Source organism: Podarcis filfolensis (genome assembly GCF_964270895.1).
Source record: "Podarcis filfolensis genome assembly, chromosome: 6".
NCBI classification, from domain to species: Eukaryota; Metazoa; Chordata; class Lepidosauria; order Squamata; family Lacertidae; genus Podarcis; species Podarcis filfolensis.
The window spans coordinates 51,721,013-51,742,752 of NC_139609.1; the positions used below are offsets into that span (position 1 = coordinate 51,721,013).

The following is a 21,740-nucleotide window of genomic DNA, read 5'->3' on the forward strand; positions in this document are numbered from 1 at the left end:
TGACTGAACCCAGGGAAGAAGAGTTATTTATCTGCTGTATCTGTCAAGAGGCAACATCCACCCAGGTGCTCATTTTGCCACCAGACTCTATGAAGTCTGTGGGTAGCAGGGCAAAGGCAGAAAGATGCTGTACTCACCCATTGAAGTCTGAGCAGAAATTGTCTGGATTTCTTTCCAGGAGATACGTACAGATCTCAGGATTCATACACAAAAGTAGCCACTGTAAGTTGATAGGCATTTTGTTGTATTTAATGCTTGTTCATTCTTTTATGCGACCATGTGCTTCTGTTGCATGATCATGTCACCATCACACTGTTAACAATGCAGAGATGGGGAGGGGGGAGCCCTACGGTCTCAGTATGTTACACCTTGAAGAAGCTTGGAGCCCCATCTGTAGCTACGTTACAATTTGTGAGCAAATGTCTGCCTGGTGACATTTGCTCAAAACAAATGAATTGGCTTTGCTAAAACTTGATTCTTATTCTACGCTGACACTGTGTGTCTTGGTCCCTGCTGCTGTCTGCCTGAGAGACACTCTGTAACCTCAGCGATGAAAGTTAAACAGCCGGGAGTGTTTGGGGACAAGTAATTGAGGCTCAATGTGGAGTGCTGGAGCAGTCCCACCCACTCCCACAGGAGCATTTTAATGGCACCCCAGACCTAAACATATTTACTCAGGAGGCCTGTTCAATGGGGCTCTCTTCCAAATATGTTAGAATTGTAGCCTGAGCATATAATCAGACTACAAAGCACAAACAAACAAATAGGAAAATGCATTCTACCATATTGTACCTGGTGATGACCTACTGTACTTGCCTATTCCTGAATGTTTATAAATACAACAGGCTACACTTAGATTTGGCTGTGAGTCTTCTCAGAGCAGATACCATCTCCTAGGGAAGTGAAAGCACCTACTTTATTGTCAGGTCCACTTATCTACTTAAAGTAAATGCCTTTACTTCTACCACATTCACGGTCCTGGTTTGCAGGAACCCAGAGACTAGGTTCTTACAAAACATCATTGGAAGTGGCAGACGTTTGTCTGGACTGACAGTACTATTCCAGATGGCTGTGGGTGTGACTTGCAGTGGGAAAGTCCAGACACAGGCTTGCCACTTCATCTTCTGTTTATGTGAACTAGACTGGGATGGAGCATCAAGGTAGGATGAGTTACTTGCTTGGGTCACCAACATCCAGACTGAGAAGACTAGGATTATGCGACATTTAACCAAGAAGCGCAGGCACAAACAAGGTGCCCTGGCAAGGGGTCAAATTAAGCAAACTACATTGGCATGCACATCTGTGCATCAAAGCTATTCAAAAATTGAGGCTTTCAAAAAACGAAGGAGGAAAGAATGGCATATTGATGGAAACAGAAAAATGTCAAGAGTTTCTCTTTCCCTGGTGAAGCCTTCAAAACAGAAGACTGCTCAATGGAAAGAAACAGATATTAATATTCAATTATACTGCAGTTGTTTAGATGTTTGGTGCCACTACAGGAACAAAAGAAGGTAACATCCCTGATCCAGTTAAATTGCCTTCCCCGTAAAGGGCCAAGCCATTTGTAATCCACCAGATGAGAGAGAACACATCCTATTCCCTGCTCCCAAACCTCTCAATTATACAAGGTCCCTACATGCACTAGATGGGACTCCAGATAGCTCCTTTTCCTATTAGTATGAACAACTGTATGCACCACCTATCTTTTCTCCTTTCATTCACACCACCATGACACTGTTTTCCATCCTAGCAGCTAACAGAGAAAGGGTTCTGTCCTTTTGGGATAAGAGTGGGGGCATAGCAGAAAAAAGCTGCCATACTACTTTTGGAACAGAGCAGCTGGCCAATGTCAATGGACAGAAGCCCAACAAGGAGCACGTGAATAGCAATCAAAGCTGACACTGGTATTTTGCTCAGCGTTTTTCAATTGATCTGAGTCTCAAAGTGAACTACTCTGAATCCATTTAGCACCTTCTAAACCAATCAGTAATTGAAGCAGCCCAAAAGATGTAGGAAAGCCATATTTGCTAGGACCTTGAGAGCAGTATAAATCCATGCCGCCACCTGGAGGAGAAGGAAAGAACTGCAGATTACAAGCCATATGAAAAACCAGTTTTATCTCTTCTCTCTATGCCCGGTTGACCGAAGAGAAGCTGCCTTGTCCTTGGGCACACGTACTAGCTCCGATTCCCTCTTCTCAAACGTCATTGGAGCAATTCTTCCCAACAGATGGGTCTAGAAAAAACTTCCCTTTCCAGCCACAAGTCATAATTCATTTGGAAATCTTCAGGCAGTTCTACACGCTGGCCCAGAACACTCTGCAAACAGTTATCCACAGGTAGAAAATCAGGATTGCTATGTGCCCGGTCGTAACGCCGAGAGTTGAAACGCTCTATGCTGGCACGCAGAGCACACTCCTCAGCCTGGAAGTCCCAAGGACGGGCATCCAGATCTGCAAAAGTCATGAAGCAAACAATCAGCTGAAGGAGCAGAAGAGCTCCATTCATACCCCCACAATGAAAATGCCATACAATGTCATACAGGCAGTCCAGCATTATGTCATCCCATTTGGCAGATCTTTGAGAAATACAACTTCTAGGGATGAGATGCAAAGGGACTTGCCAGCAGACATAGACATCAATAATATCTCACATTTGTATTCCAACCTTCTATGAAGAAGTATGGAGTGACTCCATCTTGTTCTTTATGGTCACTCTAGTACAATGGAACCTCGGTTTTTGAATGTAATCCGTTTCAGAAGACTGTTTGACTTCTGAAACGTTCAAAAACCGAATATCAATGGGCAATCAGCAAAATCCATTGAAAAAATGGAAAAACATGCAGCAGAAGCTGTTCAACTTCCGAGACGCATTTGAAAACAGAATCAATCACTTCCAGGTTTTCTGTGTTTGTGTTCCGAATCATTCAGCTTCCAAGATGTTCAAAAACTGAGGTTCCACTGTAGAAAATAGGTTTAAGGCTAAGACCCACTGACTTCTCCAAGACTACACTGTATGGTTCATAGCAAGGATCTGAACACGTATTTCTGAGGTCCAAGTTCAACACTATAGTTACTGTACCACACTGTCTATCAAGCAACATCAATTTAGAGGTGGGGAAGCACATTCCTCAGCTTGCTCTGTTTAGGGTAAGTGGAGCCATCACCATGCGCTCCTAGCAATTACTGATGGGATCTGTTAACAGGAAGGCAGATGGGTGATTTAAGGGAACTGGCTTGGCATAGCAGTTAAAGGCTTATGAAAGACTTGGAGTGGGTGGAAAGAGGAGAGACAGATCCAGGACATACCATTGCCATAAGCCCAGTCATCATTGAGCCGGTGCCGCACTTTTTGGTAGATTGCTGACATGGTCTTCATGTTGCTCTTCCTCCACTGTCGCCCCAAATACTTGGTCTGCACTTTGAGAAGCTTCAAAACGTAAAGCTGCATCATGGCTTGCTTCACTTTGAGGGCTCGTTTCAGAATGGGTGCAGACTTGAATACCACCAACATCTGAAAAAACAAAGGAACACTCTCAGTTTTCTAAGACTTCATCTGTGCTTTGGTCAACATCCATTTGCTTAAGGCCAAAATGATGGTACATGACGAATAAAGCCTTAACAGCACTATGAGAGGAGGCCCTTCTACTCACCATAGTCCTCGAGTGCTTCCACTTTGTTAATTTGTTCAGTATCCTAAGTAGATTAATGCAGGAAAACAGGTTTCGCCAGCAAAACTGATTGTTGTCTCCAGCTTCCTATAGGAAAAAAAGCAAAACAAAGGAAATATTACCAAGTAAGGAAAGTGAGAAATTGCCCCTTATTGACAATGCCATCTCCATCCCTTGGCTATATATGTTTATGTCCAGGTAGTTTAGCTCACCAGACTCTCTGCAGTCAGCTCAGGCAGCTCATGCACCACACAGTATGGGTAATCCAAAACAGAGATGCTAAAAAACACAAAACACCCCAAACGGATCAGAATGGATGACCTATCTAGTCAAATATACCATGTCCAAAATGGTTGCCCCTGCCAGTTTCAAACATATGAGAAAAATGATTGTGACATCATCTCCACCCGCTGCTATTCAGTTGGCAACAACCAAGAGGCTTCATGCATGAACATCCCAGATACTTACCTACTGCCAAGAAAAATAAGCAGATCAACCAACTAATGTTTTAGTCCACTAGGACAATGGTGTCTGTTGAGTTCAGTAACACTCATGACCATGGGATCTACATGAACGTCACTCAATGTCTTTTCAAACAAGCACATTTTAAAGCTATCCATTTAACAGACAAGTAGTAGTGTTGGTGGAGATGAATGATTTCTCAGCAAGTTTTTGTTTATCAGTGGGATGAAACATCTTCCTTTCTGCAAGTTAAAATTGTGGAGGATAACTAGTTATTCTTAGATATCCCATCCGGATACCATCTAGGTGTCCCACTGCAAAGATAGTGTGTCACATTTCCTGTCATAGCATTTTGGGATACAGGTGTGCTAGAGATTTTCCCACCTACCTGTTCTTGGCAGTGATATATGACATGATGTTTTGATTGAAGAATTTCAGTATAAGGGGGATGCAGTTGGCAAACACTAGGTGCTGGGCCATGTATTCAAACTGGAGCAGGAAACAGATGTGATAAGAATGGTTAGCCAAGCAAATTCCAGATTCACTTCAATCTCTCTTTCAATTCCAATGCTGATTGCTCATGCCATTTCATGCTTACCTGATAGACATGGTTTAGCTTAAAATGCTTAAGCAGTAGAAGCAGAACAGCAGAAATGGCCTTTACAATTATTTCTTTGTGCCTATTCACATCAACGCCTAGTTTCATACTCTGCAACACAGTTGTTCTGGAAGGCAAAGCAGCAATATTAGCTTCAATGGCCTGTGATGCTGACTGTGGTAGGGCAGATCTGTCTGTGCTTAATGCTATTATTTATACATTAGTGCAATTCTCCTTTAAGTAGCACTTTATGGTCTCTCTTTTCTATAGGCCAGTGAAGAAGGTTGCTTTAATTTTAGTTAATATATGGGTGATTAAGGAAAAGATGGCAACTCCTCAATACTTTTCTCCAAGCCCTTCCTGACTCTGTTTAATATGTCAATAAAATGAAGAATTCAACAAGCTGTGTGTGGCTCCATTTGCCAACATAAGCACTTCAGGGTGTACTGTGCAGAACAAAAGTTTAAAAGAAAAAAAGTACTGCCTTGAACCCATGTATGCTATGTGGCAGAACCTATTTACCAATCTTATGAAATCTTTGTTGCTCCAGACATGGAGAAGTACTGTGCATGTATTAATGACACATTCAAATTCAGGAAAAAAAGGTCTTCTACTGAAGCATGAGCATCACCACTTAAGCTGCCTTGAAGCTTCTCAAGACATTGTTGACTTAACATCCCTCTCCATACTTAAGAGGCCTGCTATTTCTAAGGAGACCCATTTTAAAACAGCTTTCCAGGTCCAGTCCAAACACTTCTTTTCTCTGCTACCAGATCTCTTAATTCTAGGCTGCACACATCATTTTGCAAGGTTCAAGACAATCAAATGTTCCATCATATGAAAAGCATTTGAATTTTTTTTTATAAAGAACAGCAGGAAAGGAATGTCTAAATATACAAATAAATGTCAGCCTGCCCACTCAACGCCCAACCATTGAATGTCAAGTAAACATCCATTCATTGCCTTTGCCCTTCATTCACCATATGCTTTCCCTCTAAGAATAAGACTCACGGCATCTCCTCTGGCAAAACATCTGCTAGGATGTTAATGGAATCGGTCTTGGCCTTGGAGGTGGGTGCTGCAGCCAGCAGGATCTTCAGCAAGGCAATCTGTGGGTGAAAGTTGAGTGAAGCAAAGAAGGCTTTCAGAATTGCCAAAGTACAGGAAAGAGGAGAAGGAAACTCAAAGAAACACAGATAACGGGAAGAGATGAACATGAAACATCGAAGGAAATAGCTTGTCACATACTGGCAAGCAAAGAAGAGATATATCAGAATGGGAGTTTGCATAAGCCAGCAGTGAAATGCAAACTGAGTGTAGCTATTTCTCCCATCTTGAAAATGGTAGAGAGGCTAGAGTTTAAGAAATGGGAAAAGGGTGTGCTGAAGCTTTGGGAATGAACATTAGGATGAAACGGTAACTCACCATGTACTGTGGCAGGCTAGGAAGTAGACCCTGGTACAAGATTTCTGCAGGAACTTGTTCAACCTCCTCTTCTCCCTTTATTAACACAAGGAGATAATAGCATCATTCGTTCCAACCTCAAGTGCATGCTAAGTTAGTCTGAATATTAAGAGCATTCATCCAGAAACTCAGCAAAACTTTCCTTAATAAAGAACTCCTTCCAGAGGCAGCTGCACAGCATCATACCACATAAGGGTTGGCTCTTGAGTCTCTCTTTCCAATGAGAGTGTCTCATGGGCAGAGTTCTGCTCATGGGAACTCTGGATCAAAGCCAATAATCTGATTTGCAGGTAAGGAATCAGGAGGGCTCAACTCTTTGACCAACTCACAGCATATGCAGATAACAAAGATCAGCCAAATGTCCAGTTCCAAATTAGAGATTCACACTTTTCTCCTTCCACTTCTTCATGCAGATGCTTTTTAAAACACAAGTCTTCCCCCTTTTGAACATTTGCCCTATGATACTTACCCCTGACAAGGGAGAACGCAGATACTCTTCTTCCATTTGCACTTGAATCTCAGCAATAGATGTATATTTGTGCTATAAAGAGACCGGGCAAAGAAAGTTAACCTCATCATTTTGGCAGCACCGTAAATTCAAGCACTTTTCCGGCTTAGGATATATTTCTTAGCCTGGACAAGCAGTAACCAATTAGATGTGATGTCTTCTACACATGCAAATTAAAAAGTCCACACAGTGAGTACTCACCAGCTTAAGAGTTTTGATGCTCTCATGAATGGGTCTAGGCAACCCCACGACTGTGTTAGTGTCACTAGAGGGGGTGAAAGCAAAACCAGTCAGCCAGTAAATATCATAAGTGATACAAATGAGCTATTTTGGTAAAATTGTGAACAGAAAGCTAGTCAATCTGATTAAGGGATTTCACTCTTCTCTCTGTAATGCTTTCAAACAGTACCTTTTTATTTTTATTTTTTTATTAAATTTCTATACCACACGTCATCTGAGGATCACAGGGCAGCTTACAATACCTGCTAGGCATGTCCTGATAAACTGTCTAAGAAAAAAATCTCTTTCATTTGTGCATGAGCTTCCTGCTCCTATTGAGTTAATAAAAAATGTTCATTAGTAAGTTCAGATATGATTCTCTCAGGCTACCTAGCAACCTAAAAAACAGGAATGCTTGGAAATTATAGGAAGCTTCCTCTCAACTTTAAAATATAAAAGCATGCTAGATTTTTAAGAATGTTCAGTTTGTGTAATTAGTTATGCATCACCTGAAATAAATAGGAGGATCTAATTGGATGTATCTAAAATGTAATTTTTTTCCCCTATTAAAATGAAGCACTAATACATAATAAATAAAGGATTATTATTTCTTAGACTTGGAAAAAGTTTGGTTATCTGGATTCAATCTGTAGTTCATATGTACCCTCTGCAATATGGTTTTGTGACTTAGCGTAGCAGGTTTTCACCATTCCTATTAAGCTTTTAGTTGTACCAGCCAAAAGCCTGGAAAATGTCTGTTACCACTTGATATGCTAATTTATTTAGCAACTCTACACATGGTGGGTGTCCTAAGTCTTGTCCTGGTCCTATTCTTCATCTGTCCATAGCAATATTGCGTGTGTGTTTGTGTATACCGGCACACCTTATTTTTGTTGTTTAAGTATTTTAGTCCTTTTGGTTACTCAAATTACAGCACAATACTATAAAACATTATAGCTGCATTTATAGTTTTGAGATGCATGTATGATTGCATGCACAGACCTCCTGAGATTTCAAGAGCTGACAATATGGGCAGCAGAAACTCAGTGTCTGAACAGTATCACAGTAGTGGCTTAACACAGGATGAGAAACGATTATGTGAATGCTTAAAAAAATAACAAAGCCTGAACAGCTTGCTGTCTTTACTTTTTTCAGGAAAAAGTCTGTGTTGCCAGTTACCCAGCACATTAACTGCATAGTAAGAAGAGATCCCCTACAAACAAGCACAAGAGGCAACAGATTTGGGGCGCCATTAACTCACCTTCCCAAGGTGTAGCCAATGAATTTGCTTCGACTTGATTCCAGAAACATCTCAATGTCTTTTTCTCTGAAGAAAAGAGAAGAGAATCATATTCAGACAGAACTTTAGGGCTCCTCAAGATTATTACATATTTCATTCACCACAAAGCCCTGGAGAGATGAAGCTCCTTAATATGCTAGACACAAAAAAATGAGAATGGCTCTTCTGATCTCAAGCATCCTCAAAGACATCAAGGCTCCCAAACATGATCACAATGTCAATGAGAGAAGCCAGAGCATGTATTTCGTTATAGTTATCATATTCAGTAATCTATTAGGCGCACTAACCAAGTAGTTGAGCACTGGTTTGAGGCTGAAGATGAGAGCCTTCCAGTTCTGGAATTTTCTTTAAATACAACAATCCTGTACAGGTGCTCACCTGACCTTGGGTGCCCAAGGCAAACCTTTTGGGCAGGTCAGTCGGTCAGTCGGTGGGTGCTGGATAGGAGGGGGCATCACTTCATCTCTTTCAAGAGGGAATGTCTCTCCCTCAAGACTATTGTCATCATCATTCTCCTCCTCTTCTTCCCGGGAGTCATCAGCTTTGTAGGGATCTCGCTCATTGAAGGCATCTAAGTTATCCTGTTTAATAAGAGCCTGGAAGAATAAACACACAGCAAATGATGTTATAGTCTGCCTTCTCCTTAGGTTCAGTGTCTTCCTAAACAAAGGAAGATTGCATCCAACCCGGATTGCACCCTGACTTACCTTGTGCTCTCGACGACCCCGTTTTTGCTGCTGCTCAATCAAATCAGAAGCAGATGCTGGAGGGGAGGCAGCCCTCATGTTGCGAATCACTTTTATGCTATCCTCAGGAAGTGGGGGGAGCCCCAACATCTCCCTTTTCTCTGCTTTCATATCCTGGAGTTCCTCAAATCCTCCAAGGGTGCACTACGGCAAGAGGATAATTGCAGGTCATTCACTTCCATTATCTCTTTGGTCACTCATAAACCCTTCAAAAACCAGTTTGTTAAAGGTAAACCAAGATGGAGGAATGGAGGATTTGCTGCAGTTATAGGAATGCCTATCATTCTTCAAAGAACCATTTGTGTATATGAGAAGGCACAGCAGAGACCAAAGAACATAGCATTTTAAACCTGTCTTTGTGCTCATATGAAACATTTTCACAGCTAACTTTCAAACAAATGAAGTTAAAGACACTCGCTCATGAAGCTGAGAGCTCCACATTCCTAGCAGACACACATACAGTGGTACCTCGGCTTTGGAACATCTCCGTTGATGAACATTTTGGTTTTCCAACATGCCTCGATAGTCGAACATGCCATGCGGCTTCTGCTGAGTGCAAGATCCTGAGGCCTAGCTGTTGGCTATTGAGTTTTCGGTTTTTGAACATTTCAGAACTTGAACGGTCTTCTGGAATGGATTACATTCGAAAACCAAGGTACCACTGTATTTAACATATCCTTCTCTTTCTTCAAGAAGTTCAGAGGGGCTTACATGAGACTTCCGGGCAATTCTCATCCACTCACTGACAGGGAAAGACCACTTTAGTTTAAACAGTAGCATATGATACCTGTCTGTGGTATCTGTACTATTATGCTCTTTACTCGGCAGCCAGAGGAACACCAAGAACTCTGGAAAAGCCAGGTAGGCTTATCTGAAATAGGTGTGTTTAGCTGAGTGGCAGCTGGACCACACTGAACTGATCACAGAAGTAGGTCCTTTGAAAACTAGCAACAACATTGCACTTTATTGATTTCATGATCATTTAGTCTTAAACAGCTGAAAAATATGTCCTTATCATCCACAAATGGATTATATTATAGCATCCTAGTTGTAGCACCACCATCTTTAAACTATACATTTCAGCAGTTCAAAAAGAAAAAGAAAAAGCAAGCCAAATGTATGCAGTATGAGTTTCATTAGGTCAGCAACTAAAATAACTTCTTTTATTTCTGTGCTCTTTTTAAAAAGATTATGCATTAGTGCACTGCAAGTCCATTTATTAACTAACCTGGGATACTTTTCTAGTCAATATCCAGAAATCGTTTATTTAAATATGAAAAATTAAAACAATTTGGTGTGGTGGAATTAACATTTCATAATTAAATAAAATTAAAGACTGCATGGTTTTCAAATTCCATGTAAACTGAACCTCTTCCTGAGATACTTTAGCTAGCAAGAAAATATTCATCATCTCTTTCTTCCGAGTTTCAAAATATCTATAAATTTGTTAATTTAAACAAAACAACCCAGAAGCCTCATTTCACATTAATAATGATTTTCCTTCCAATGTGTCAATGGCAGCTTGATTTGCTCAGGCTTGGATCCATGATGCCATCTGCTATTTTCAAGCAATCGAAAAGCCCTGAGGATACCCAGACTCAGCTAGCAGCCAGCATAAGAAACCAGCAGCACTGCTACAGGGATGTGCCAAATGGCATTATCAGGACATATATGAAAGGAGTTGAATAAGCCCAACAAATTACAGAGCAGCTCTCCTGTGTGTCTGTTTTGTCAACAGTGATGGAAAAGATCAGCAAGGGATTTTTTTCCCAAGTCACTATCTAAGATCCTGCTTCAACCCAGCACTGTTCATAGCTTGTAGGTGCACTGCACAGTGCATGAAAAGGGACTGGTTCTGTGCCTGTGGGTATAATATCCCCACCCCCAAAACTCCACTGCTGTGTATAGCAAAGTTTCCACGAGATTTTTCAATGGTGGTGACAAACTCAACCTAGGATATTATCATACAACACATAGACACCCTTGTAGTGGTTTACATTTATTGGTTAGATACAATAGAGCTTTTAATAATAAAAAGGACTCTGGACCTATGCATGTCCTACAGCTTAAACGCTAAGCATGCTTGTCTCTGAACTGATCTCAGTCAAGAAATTAAAACAGCACCACCACATCACTTTGTGTAATCCTGGTTATATCCCAAGGGGACAGAGTTTTTAGTTACAGCAAAAGAAGCAATCTGTTAAAACACCAATTATTTGTAGGCAACAACCTCTTACCAGGACAGTCTTCCAGAGCAGCAGCAACACCTTCTTCATAGGGAAGTGTGGGGCATGGCCACTGCAGAATTTGGTCACCATTCCAAAGAGCATCACGGAAAATGGCTCATTGTTATACAGAGGTGCCCCTGAAAGGCAATATATTGGCGATGGCCATGTTACATGCAGATGCCTCAGTTCTAGCTGTATATATTCCAACCCCATCCTCTGCCGTCAATTCACTAGTAGGTCCAACATAACAGCCATTATATTGTCCATAACCACGGTATTTCTTCTGGTCTATGTATACACTGTCCCTGCTTCAGTTTAGTTCTAAACATCCTGCCCATTTAGCTCAAATGAGAAAAGATACCTTTCCATACCCGGCTAGGCAGTTTTTCTTGCAACAAAGTAATTGCACCTTCCTGGCTTACTGATACTTCAAATCAAGAGACTTATAAAACAGCCTTAGCAAACACAAAATGGGAAGCAACAGAATCCTTACCTAGTTCTGCTCTAAAGGTCTGTCTCATGGTCTTCCACTCAGGCTTGTCTCCTTCACATTCCTGACGGACAGTCTCTACGATAAGGTACATAATATTCAGCAGCACCCTGCAAATTGGATTGCAAAGACCAAGCAGGTTAGAAACTCAAACTCTGACAATATGGCTCAGCTTATTCAAAACTGCAGGCGTAGGAGAGAGGGGGCTAGACTAGCAAAGTGTGCACAACTGATTCTGCCCCCCACAGGCTTCATCAGAAGTAGCAACATTATATGCTTGGCACAACAAGATGATGACAAGTTTTACTGAAAGAAGACAGCATTTTCCTCCTGCTCCCAGTCTATATTGCCAAGGTGATTGTTGCTTAGCAACCTGTATTTCTAAAAAAAAAATGTACTCATTCTAGTGGGTGTATCTTTACATAAACCACAAGCATCTCCTGTAAGAACTCGCAATTTCCAGCTACAGAGGTTTCACTACAGATGAGGGGATTGTACTGTGCACAGCCACTAGTACACAGTGTTAGCTAGTACATGGTGTTTCTTCCTAACATACTCTAGTCAAAGCTGCGTTGGGTTTGGTTACCTATCTTTTCACACACACACCCAAGTCCGTTAGATCAATGCAGACAGCTTAAGGCACAACAGTATGCTGCATCAAATCTATAGATCTGATTCTTGCACAAATGTCAGAGAAGTATTCAAGTAGATACTGAAAGCAGGGATGGGCAACCTCAGACCTGAGGCCACATGCAGTTTCTCAGGCCTCTCTGTCAGGTACTCAAGTCTCTTCCTTAGCCATACCCCTCATCTGGCCTCTCCTTGAGTGTTTTGCCTAGCTGGAATATGTCCCTTGAACTCTGATCATGCTTCTTGCTTGCCTGGATGGAAGACAGAGGGATGTGTGTGAAGAAACTGCCTAGTATACGAAGGTATACAAATTCACATTAGTTGCTCTGCCCACTTTTTCCTCTGTTCTGTCCACTATTGGCATGTGACCCTCAGGCTGAAAAAATATTACCACCCCTGCTGGAAGGCTATGCTGAAGTTGCACTATATGGTGTAAAAGGTCCTTTCCACCTCTAAATGCCATGATTCAAAAAAACACAAGAGAATATGCAAATAGAGGAAAGGCTGTGGAGGAAAGGAAAGCAAAGCATTCTTTTAAACTCATGAGTCCTTCATAGGGAAATCTCATCACACCTGTGGCCTATATTCCAATATTCCTCACCTCAGATCGGTGCTGTCAGCCAGGGAGATGGCAGGCTTCCTCACAGCACTGCTGCAGGCAGCACTGTTGCTGAGAGAAAAGAAGCAACATCAACTTAGCTCTTGCTGCCTACAATCTGGGATCAAAGGCTTTTTTTTACACAAGTCACATTAAGATTATAACATTAAAACAGCAGCGTGCAGTTTGCATATCCTGTGGTCTTTCTCTGCAGCTAGACACCACTCTGCACATGCTCTAATTCCTTCACATATCCAACAGCAGCTGCCTAAAACAGTTGCTATGAGATCTTACAAACTGGACTGAATTCAACTACGAGAGAAGAATCTGCTCCATAGAACCAAATTACTAGACATTCTATAACAACTTTGTGTTCCCTTTTTTTAGATAACTGAGTAGGAACATGTTTGATCCTACTGAGATCAAAGGAGTGGGCTAGAGAGGCATTCATCTGAGTCCAGTATATACTAATCTTTCTATCGATCCGTATTTAGTTTTTAGCTGCAAGCACAACAAAGCCATCCTCAAAAGTAAGTGATTCTTGTTTGGCATTAATGATATAGTATCATTAATAATATTAATACAATTATTATAAATAATTAAAAATCAAATTATTCTAGATTACTTGTTTTATTTCCATTACCAGAAAGATAGCATTTCTTAATCAGATACTGGAAAGGTAGGTGAAAAGAACTTGCAGTGTTACCTACTGCCTTAATACTCCAGTCCTAAACTCTAGGGCTTTCTATGGAATCAGATAAAAATTGGATGGATACCAGGATGAATCTGGCATCTGATCATTCACAAGCTGTAAAAATATATACCCTGGTGGGGCAGATCATAACCAGGCTATCTAAACAGCCTACATTCCTCTCAGAGGCCAACTCTGCAGCAACATGGAACTCACTCAATTTCCATGTTCAAAAGTTCCACCAAAGCATTGAATGTGCCAACTTCAAGCAGAAGGAAAATGTTGTATCGCATCCAGGACTGAACTTCAGCTTCAGAGCTGCACTCATCAAATGTGCCTGCAGCCACAAAAACAAAAATCATACCAATTTGCTCTCCATTTTACAGATAAAGCATGTTGTTGTTCTTCATAACTGATATGTTTTTCCTGATTCTTATGCCTAAGGGCAGAGAATTCACAAAATTATAATAACACAAAAATTATAATACAGTACTATGAAAACAACCGGCTAGAATGTCAGCTTCCTGCAGCATCTGGAGCCTGCTGCAGGACAGAGAACAAGAGTGTTACACAATTATAAAATAAAACATGGCTTCCAGTGGGACTTGATGGCACCTGATCACACCAAGATCTCAAGGGATAAACCCACCAAACAACCTCTGTTGCTTGTTTATTTGGTGCAATGGAAATATGTCACTAATGCAATATCATGCATCCGTACTAATATGGAGACCATGCAAGTTCTGGACCAGTGCCTGGACTTGATGGTGGGCTGGATGAGGGCCAACAAACTGACTTTGAATCCTGGCAAGATGGAAGTGTTTTGGGTGGCTGGTTCCCAATAATTGGCCAACTCTCTAATTTGGATAGGGTTGTACTCCCACTTAAAGAGCAGGCTCATCCAGGAGTGCTCCCAGATCCACAGTTGTCAGTAGAGGCCCAAGTGCTCTTAGTGGTCAGGAGTGCCTTCTACCGGTTTTGGCCAATACGACAGCTATGGCCATTTCGGGACTGGGCCACTGTCACCCATGCGCTGGTAATCTGCAGGTTGAATTAATGCAATGTTTTCTATGCAGGGCTACCCTTGAAGTTGGTCCTGCAGCTGCAGGTAGCGCAAAATGAGATTGCTCGACTGCTCACTGTGGCAGGCTACTGCCACCATCTTACATGGCTGCTAAAAGAACTGCACTGGCTGCCAATTAGTTACTGGGCTAAGTTCAGGGTGTTGGTTTTGGTGCATAAAGCCCTATACAGCTTGGGACCAGGATACCTGAAAGATCATCTCGCCCCTTATTTACCCAACAAATAACTGCTTTGTAGGTGAGGGCCTCATGCAGATATTTTGCAGAATGGACTGACCCCCATGCTCAGTTATTGAGCATGGGGGTCAGTCCATTCTGCAAAATATAGGAATTAGATCTTTTGTGACATGGCACCCACTCTTTGGAATTCCCTCCCGTTAAATATTATACAGGGACCACCTCTGTTGTCTTTTTGGCACCTTTTTCTTTCAACAAGCCTTTTACAGGTTGCATTTCAATTGGAATTGCTTTTAGATGTTTAAGCTTTTCATTATTTGTGCACTTGCTGCCCTGGGCTCCTTTGAGTGGAAGGGTGGGATATAACTTTGATGATAATAATAATAACTACTCAGGTTAATTATATCTACATATGTGATAGTCAACTACAAACTGGTGTCTCTGTCAGCTCTGATGTTCAGGCACACTATGAGCAAAGATGGACAACCATCCTGGTTTACTATGAAAAGTGACTGTAAGTCTAGAATCTAGCCCCAAACAACTAAAAATAAAAATGAAACTGAGTAAGGATGGTATCCAACTAAATAGATCTGCTAGTGCAAGGATTTTCGCTTGTACAACAGAAGTTCTCCACCCTCTCCTCTCCTTGCATACCTCCTAAATCTGTTCTGGGTTTCTCCTCAACTCTCTGGAACAGATTTGGCACAGAGGGAGGAGGTTTCATTGTACAAGTGTAAATCTCTGCTCTAGTGGATCTATTTAGTAGGATACTGCTCTCAGTCAATTATGCAATAAAGGTAGTAACCAACAAATTTCCTTCATCTCTGTTCTTTCTTTCTTTTTCAAAAAACAGGCTTGGTTTCACTCAAGTACCATGTTAATAAATATTCCATGAAGACATTACACAGCAACTGGCAAACATTTCATAACTGAGAATTTCCTCTGGCAGTAATAAAGGTATACCTTGTGCAACATAGAGGATGGCTCGGGCTACCCTCAGTCTTTTCTCCCGAGCAGTGACTTCAAGGCCATCAAGAAGCCTCATGGCATGGGTACGATGTTGATTGGTGTCCAACTCTGTCCATTTTTTATCCAGCACTGTAAAGTCAACCAGTTTGATATAAGGCTGCTTTCTGATACTACAAAACAGACCCTCAAAGATCAGGGAGCTTTAGCCTCACAAGTCACAGGGCAACTTTGCTTTAGAAAAGTCTGGGAGGTCAGGCTGAATTCATAAGAACCCCAAAGCCCTTACAATTCTTATGAGTTAAAAGCTGTGGTAAGCACCCTTCAGACTGGCACACTAGAACATTCAGCAAATTCATAAATAAGGATCCTATGCTATGATATCAGGCCCTCTCATTTACCTTAAATACCTTCCATTGCTTCCAAAAACTCAAGATTTGCTTAAAATACAAACTATTAAATGGCTCAGGACCACAATACCAGACCCTGCAATCATCACCTGATGATTTTTCTTTGTTTGCCTCCTCCATGAGAGGTCCAGGGTGGAAACATGAGAATGAACCTTTTCTGCAGTGGCTCTCCATTTGTGGAATGCTCTCCATGGAGAGGTTTGCCTGAAGCCTTCATTACATACCTTTAGGCACCAGATGAAAAGGTTTCTCTATAACCAGGGCTATGGCTGTTGAAACATTCTATACCTTTTTAAATGTGTCATTGGTTTGGAGGGGTGTTATTGGTTTGTTTGGGGGTTCTTTATTACCGTATTTTTCACTCTATAACACGCACCCGACCATAACACGCACGTAGTTTTTAGAGGAGGAAAACAAGAAAAAAAGTATTCTAAACGAAACAGTGGATGTATGATTTTTGTGGTTCATGCTGTGGCCACAGACATGTGATCTGACAGTGAGTTTGGAGTAGCCCAATGCAAAAATCCCGAGGATCCATGTAGATCCATGCTTTGTAACCACGTTTTTGCACCACTGCGGCCCCAGGCAACAGTGGGTGTGTGATTTTTTTGGTGCAAGATATAGCCATGGACATGCTATGTGATCTGATGGTGAATTTGGGGTGACCCAGTGCAAAAATCCTGAGGATCCATGTGGATCCGTGCTTTGTAACCACGTTTTAAGTGGGGAGGGAAGGAAAAGCACTCAAGGGACAAGGAGCATGCGTGGGGTGGGTGGAGAAGGATGCTGCTAATAATGAAGAAGAGGGGTATAAGGGGAGAAGGCTCCTCTCCTCTCCCGCTTTGCTCCTTTAAAGCAAGCAGGCTCTGCTTTTCTCCCTCCTCCCAGCTCATCCCCGGCTTAGCGAGCTGAAAAACTTTGCTGCTATTTAGCGAGCTGAGTGGGGAGGAGAGAGGGACAGAGAGCCTGCTTGCTTTAAAGGAACCAACCGGAACTGCTCCTTTAAAGAAGCAGGCTCTCTGTACCTCTCTCCTCCCCACTCAGCGGCTCTTCTCCCGCCACCCGTAGGCATTCCCTCTGTCAGGGAACTGACATCGGAGCCCAGAGTGGAGGTAGGGCTCTCCGATGATGCAGGAGAAGGGACCAGCAGGGATAGGGAGAACACTTCCATTGGGGAAGGAAATCGGCGTGACACCAGGAAAGAAGGGGAGGAGGGAAGGTCTTCGGAGAGAGGGCTCCAAGACCCTTCCACAGGGTCCAGCGGGGAGCGCCCAGGACCTCCGCTGGCCACGCTCACTCTGCGCAGGAGACTTCCGCGCAGGGAGGCTAGGAGGAGACTTGGCGTCAAACAGCTTTTATGTTGGAAGAAGTTTAGGGAACGCTCACTGACGGATTCTGCCAGTGACTGAGACAGTCGCCTTGTAAGGGCTGTCAAATCAGGGAAAGGTTTAGCTACCCCAACAGCTGCGAGCAGTTTGGAATTTACGCACAAGCAACCCCAATTCCCATTACACCCTCCATAACACGCACAGACATTTCCCCTTACTTTCTAGGAGGAAAAAAGTCAGTGTTATGGTGGAGGAAAAAAGTGAGTGTTATGGTGCAAAAAATACGGTATGTATTTTGTGCTCACGTTTTGTATTTTTATGTTGTGAACCATCTTTGGATGAAGGGAGGTATACAAATTAATAATAATAATAATAGATTAAAATAAAAGCAAAGTTTCATGGAAAGATGTAAGAACATACTTGATTTAGCAATCAATCCTTTGGTATTTTATTTCTATCACAAAGAGAAAGATCTTACATTTTGAGCACACAAAGACCAACTTCTAGAGCACACACAAAGCAACTCTACAAGACATTTTCACAGCAAAAAGACAATACATCACTCTTACCATGCAGTCTAAAATCTTCCTCAAAGCATTTTCTGTTGAGCTGGAATTCCGGACCTTCAGTGTAACTGTACAGTTCTGCCATGAGATAATAAATACACAAAACCAAGTTATATGTTATACAATACCTGAGCACGGTTTAAAGCAACATGACTGGAGACAGCTATTTGTCATGACAAGTGGAAGAATGTTCATAACACAGAGTGTTAGAGAAGATGGCATTATTTGAAAATTGCTACCATGGGTGAGCTTTCTCAAGCTAAGCCCTGCCCCTGTAGGGTGGGAACCACACCAATGAGGCCTGCTCATAACTTTGCAAGAGAAGATCCTGGAGATGCAGGGAGAACTAAACTGATTGATGTAGATGTACCATGGTTAATACAAAACATGGTTTACAAACCTACTTCAGACTCATGACTTAACATAAGTAGTTTGCAGACAACCCTTAACCATGATGTAGGTATTCAGGTGTAAGCAACACTTAACTGTAGTTACAGAAACAAGCAATGGTTAAGCCTAATGGGTAGGATTCTGCATAGCGCTAAGGAAATTGTTCCATCAGTGAAAGGATTTCTGCTTGCCTGATGGAACCATCTTTCCTCTCCTCCCTCCCTGCACTGTTACTGGATATCTCCTATTACTGGATACCTTTCTGAGTGAATTTGGAAAGGTGCAGGGGGCTCACAGGGGAGGTGGGAAAGCCCCACTGCTCTAGCAGATGTCCTTGCACTGGGTTTTACAAGCGGAACATGATAGCTGAATCTGGGCAATGTCTGCACATCTCTCCTATTGAAGTAAAATAGGAACACATAATACAGACTGAATGTTCAAAAGTACATATGTATATTTAAAGCAAAAACTAAGACACACTATTTATTTATAGCGGATTTTTTTTAATTTAAAACATTTCTAACTTGCTCTTCATTAAAAAATTATCCAGGGTGGGTCAGAAAATAATAAACTGAGAGCTTTTATGTGAATATCACTTCCACTTGAAACAACTTTCCTCACACAGCGGCAATCACAAGATAAAACCTGAAAGCAACTAACAATGAATATAGGAAGCAGCAACTCAAACAAATCTGTTGAGTTTTCAAATAGGCTAGATTTGCTACTTTGTAGCAACATCCATTATAATAAAATGAAACTGTTTCAAAACAAAGCACAATATTAGAGTAAAGCAAGTCATATTTTACCTGACAGCTCAGCAGCCCACTTGTCTGTGTCTGCATATTCAAACTCAAAATCTGGAGATTCTGAATAACCCTGGGTGAAGAGGACAGTTTAAAATAAAACTTAGGCTCAGAATGAAAGGGCTCTCGACTTTCCCCGCGCAGCTTCACTGTTACTATGGTAACTTGCAGATGACTACGGCAATGCTCCTCTCCCTGAAACCTGCTTTGCCACATTGCTGGGCAACTTCCGCACTTTTAAGGCTTGCCTGGAACTCAAGTTTCGCGGACTGTAGTGCAACCTGGACAAGATCTGTTCAGAGTTATAAAACCCACGGAACTTAAATCCCAAGTAAACGTGTACAGATAGGACTGCCGATTTATAATCTTCCGGGTTGCCACCTTACAGGCAACCCTTTCCCGAGCGTAAGAGCCCTTGGGCACAGGGCAGCTTATTTGTGAGCAAGGCTCTGCGCTGCAAACACCTTTTAAAAAGGCAAAAGGATGGGGAGGGTTTTTCCAAAAGTTGCACTTTTTGCACGAGGAAGCAGCAGCTGTCTCGTGACCATGGCAGGCTCCTCTTCGTGATGGGAAAGAGCCTTTATTTGGGAAATGGCTTCGCGTGAGTAAAGGAGGGGAGGGAAGCCAAGGCTTGGGTGGAGACTAAACATTGCACGTCCACTGTCAGCGCAGAGACATCTATTTCATCTCTATTTTTAAACCGCTGGTGACATGCAAGGCCCGACAGGTGAGGGAAGCCCGAGTCACCCAGAGGGAGCCGCTCCCTCCCTCCCTCTCCCCGGCTCCTTGAGACTTGGGTAGGAAGCGGCGAGTGGGCGAGGACACGTCCTTCCCCCCACCCGGAGCCGCTCGCCGCCCCGCCTGACCTCCGAGTCCTTGCGCTGGTTGCGGTTGGGCTCTCGGCCCTTCACCCCCGGCGTCGCCGGCGCCGCCAGCCCGAGCCCCGCGCCCCGTTGCTTGTTGTTGACAATCAGCAAGCCCGGACCTCCGCCGCCGCCGCCTGGCTCCATCTCGACGCGCCGGCAGCTCTCGCGCGAACTGGGCCGAGACAGCGCTAGGTTCTCGCAGGAAGCGACGCCATCTTGAGCGTGGCGGATGGGCGCGGCTAAGATGAGAAGCTGTTGTTTCATGGAAAGGACAGGAACAGATTGAGGATGGCGAGCGGCTCAAAGGACTCTTGTGACCTGGCCCGGCAGCCATCTTGGTTGCGTCGCGTTATCCTCTTAAAGGCGGCGCTGCCTGAAAGCTGGCATTTCTCCGGTTTTTGTAAAGCCTGTGAAATGGTTCCCAAGGCAACGGAGGCTCGTTTGGCCATAGCCGGGAGCTGTCACGTAAAGTCCCGCAGACGGTGCAAGTGAAGCGCGCTTATGCAGAAGGGTTTAGCTCTCAAATCGTCATCTCAAAAGCAGCAGCTTCATGATGGACAAGTGCACAAGGGTGCAAGAAACATAGGCTGTACGCAGGGGCGGAGAGAAAAAATTGTGAACGCCAGAATCAAACGGCAGTGAATTACAGAAAGCACTTCCTGCATTTCACTGTCATTCGATTCCACTGTTCACATTTCCCCCACTTACGCATATATTCCTGCCAATTGAGGACACTTCAGGCATCTGACAGAGGAGACTCAAATAGAAATGCTTAAGGCACAATAAATTCGTTATGTGCCACAAGACTCTCGTTGGAACTTGGCTAGCGCTCTGAAAATTACGCATCTAAATAAAGGAAGGGAAGGGCAAGAAAGAGAAACTGGACATTTCAAAAAGGGTCCCAGACGCACATCTGCGACACACTTTCTGGATCGCTCACTCCTACATGCGCATGTTGGAAAAATCTATTACAGCAACTAGGGCTGCACTTGTGAAGCAGCTGAATAAGGATTTTATGATTATCCATGCATTCTATTTAAATAGAACAGTGCGCCTTTGAGATAGGGCTTAAAAGGCCTAATGTTTCTTAGTGCAGTCTTACAGTTCCTTACAAAATTTCTATGAATCCACATACACATAGGTCATCAGTGCCTTTATCACTGCAATGCAGCACTGTATTTAAATAGTTTCCATAGCAAGCCACTATTCAGTGTTAACAGTTTGCTGCATGTTTTTAACATCTGCCTGCTTACTAGTATCTTTAACAGCATCTTGAACTTGGAAAGAGGGAGACACCATGGACATTCATTATTAACACTCTGCAAGCTGAGCCCTACGTACCAGCTCATGCTAGTATTTATTCATGTGCAGAAGAAAACCTTCTTGAACACTATGTGGATCCTATCACTTTTACCTCCAGCTTGTTTAATCTTTTAATGAGCCGATTTTGAACAAAAAAACCAACAACCTGCAGTAGGGTAGTTGTAAGGTCATTAATACGGCCTCGGTCCAGTATACCTGAAGGAGCGTCTCCACCCCCATCATTCTG

At 42.7% G+C, this 21,740-nt stretch overlaps 1 protein-coding gene and 1 long non-coding RNA gene across 3 annotated transcripts; one reads left to right on the forward strand and one right to left on the reverse strand.

Moving 5' to 3' along the window:
- Positions 1-227: 227 nt before the first annotated feature.
- On the reverse strand, positions 228-20,777 carry STRIP1 (striatin interacting protein 1). 2 transcript variants are annotated; one of them, XM_083617789.1, is made up of 21 exons: positions 20,192-20,777; positions 19,329-19,398; positions 18,136-18,210; positions 15,826-15,960; positions 13,820-13,940; positions 12,916-12,984; positions 11,688-11,794; positions 11,204-11,331; positions 8,928-9,110; positions 8,599-8,816; positions 8,182-8,247; positions 6,903-6,966; positions 6,663-6,734; positions 6,155-6,229; positions 5,741-5,838; positions 4,730-4,856; positions 4,520-4,620; positions 3,882-3,948; positions 3,652-3,756; positions 3,308-3,512; positions 228-2,452 (listed from the first exon to the last, which is right to left on the reverse strand). In XM_083617789.1, the coding sequence occupies exons 1-21, from the start codon at positions 20,453-20,455 to the stop codon at positions 2,205-2,207; spliced, it is 2,598 nt and encodes an 865-aa protein (XP_083473915.1). In that variant the 5' UTR covers positions 20,456-20,777; the 3' UTR covers positions 228-2,204. The 2 variants fall into 2 exon arrangements, with proteins under 2 accessions (XP_083473915.1, XP_083473916.1); XM_083617790.1 differs by having other exon boundaries at positions 12,916-12,978; positions 20,192-20,360.
- Positions 4,129-8,219, forward strand: LOC310764289. Its single transcript, XR_014549105.1, has 2 exons — positions 4,129-4,303; positions 8,083-8,219. It is a non-coding gene; the product is annotated as an uncharacterized lncRNA (long non-coding RNA).
- Positions 20,778-21,740: the final 963 nt, after the last annotated feature.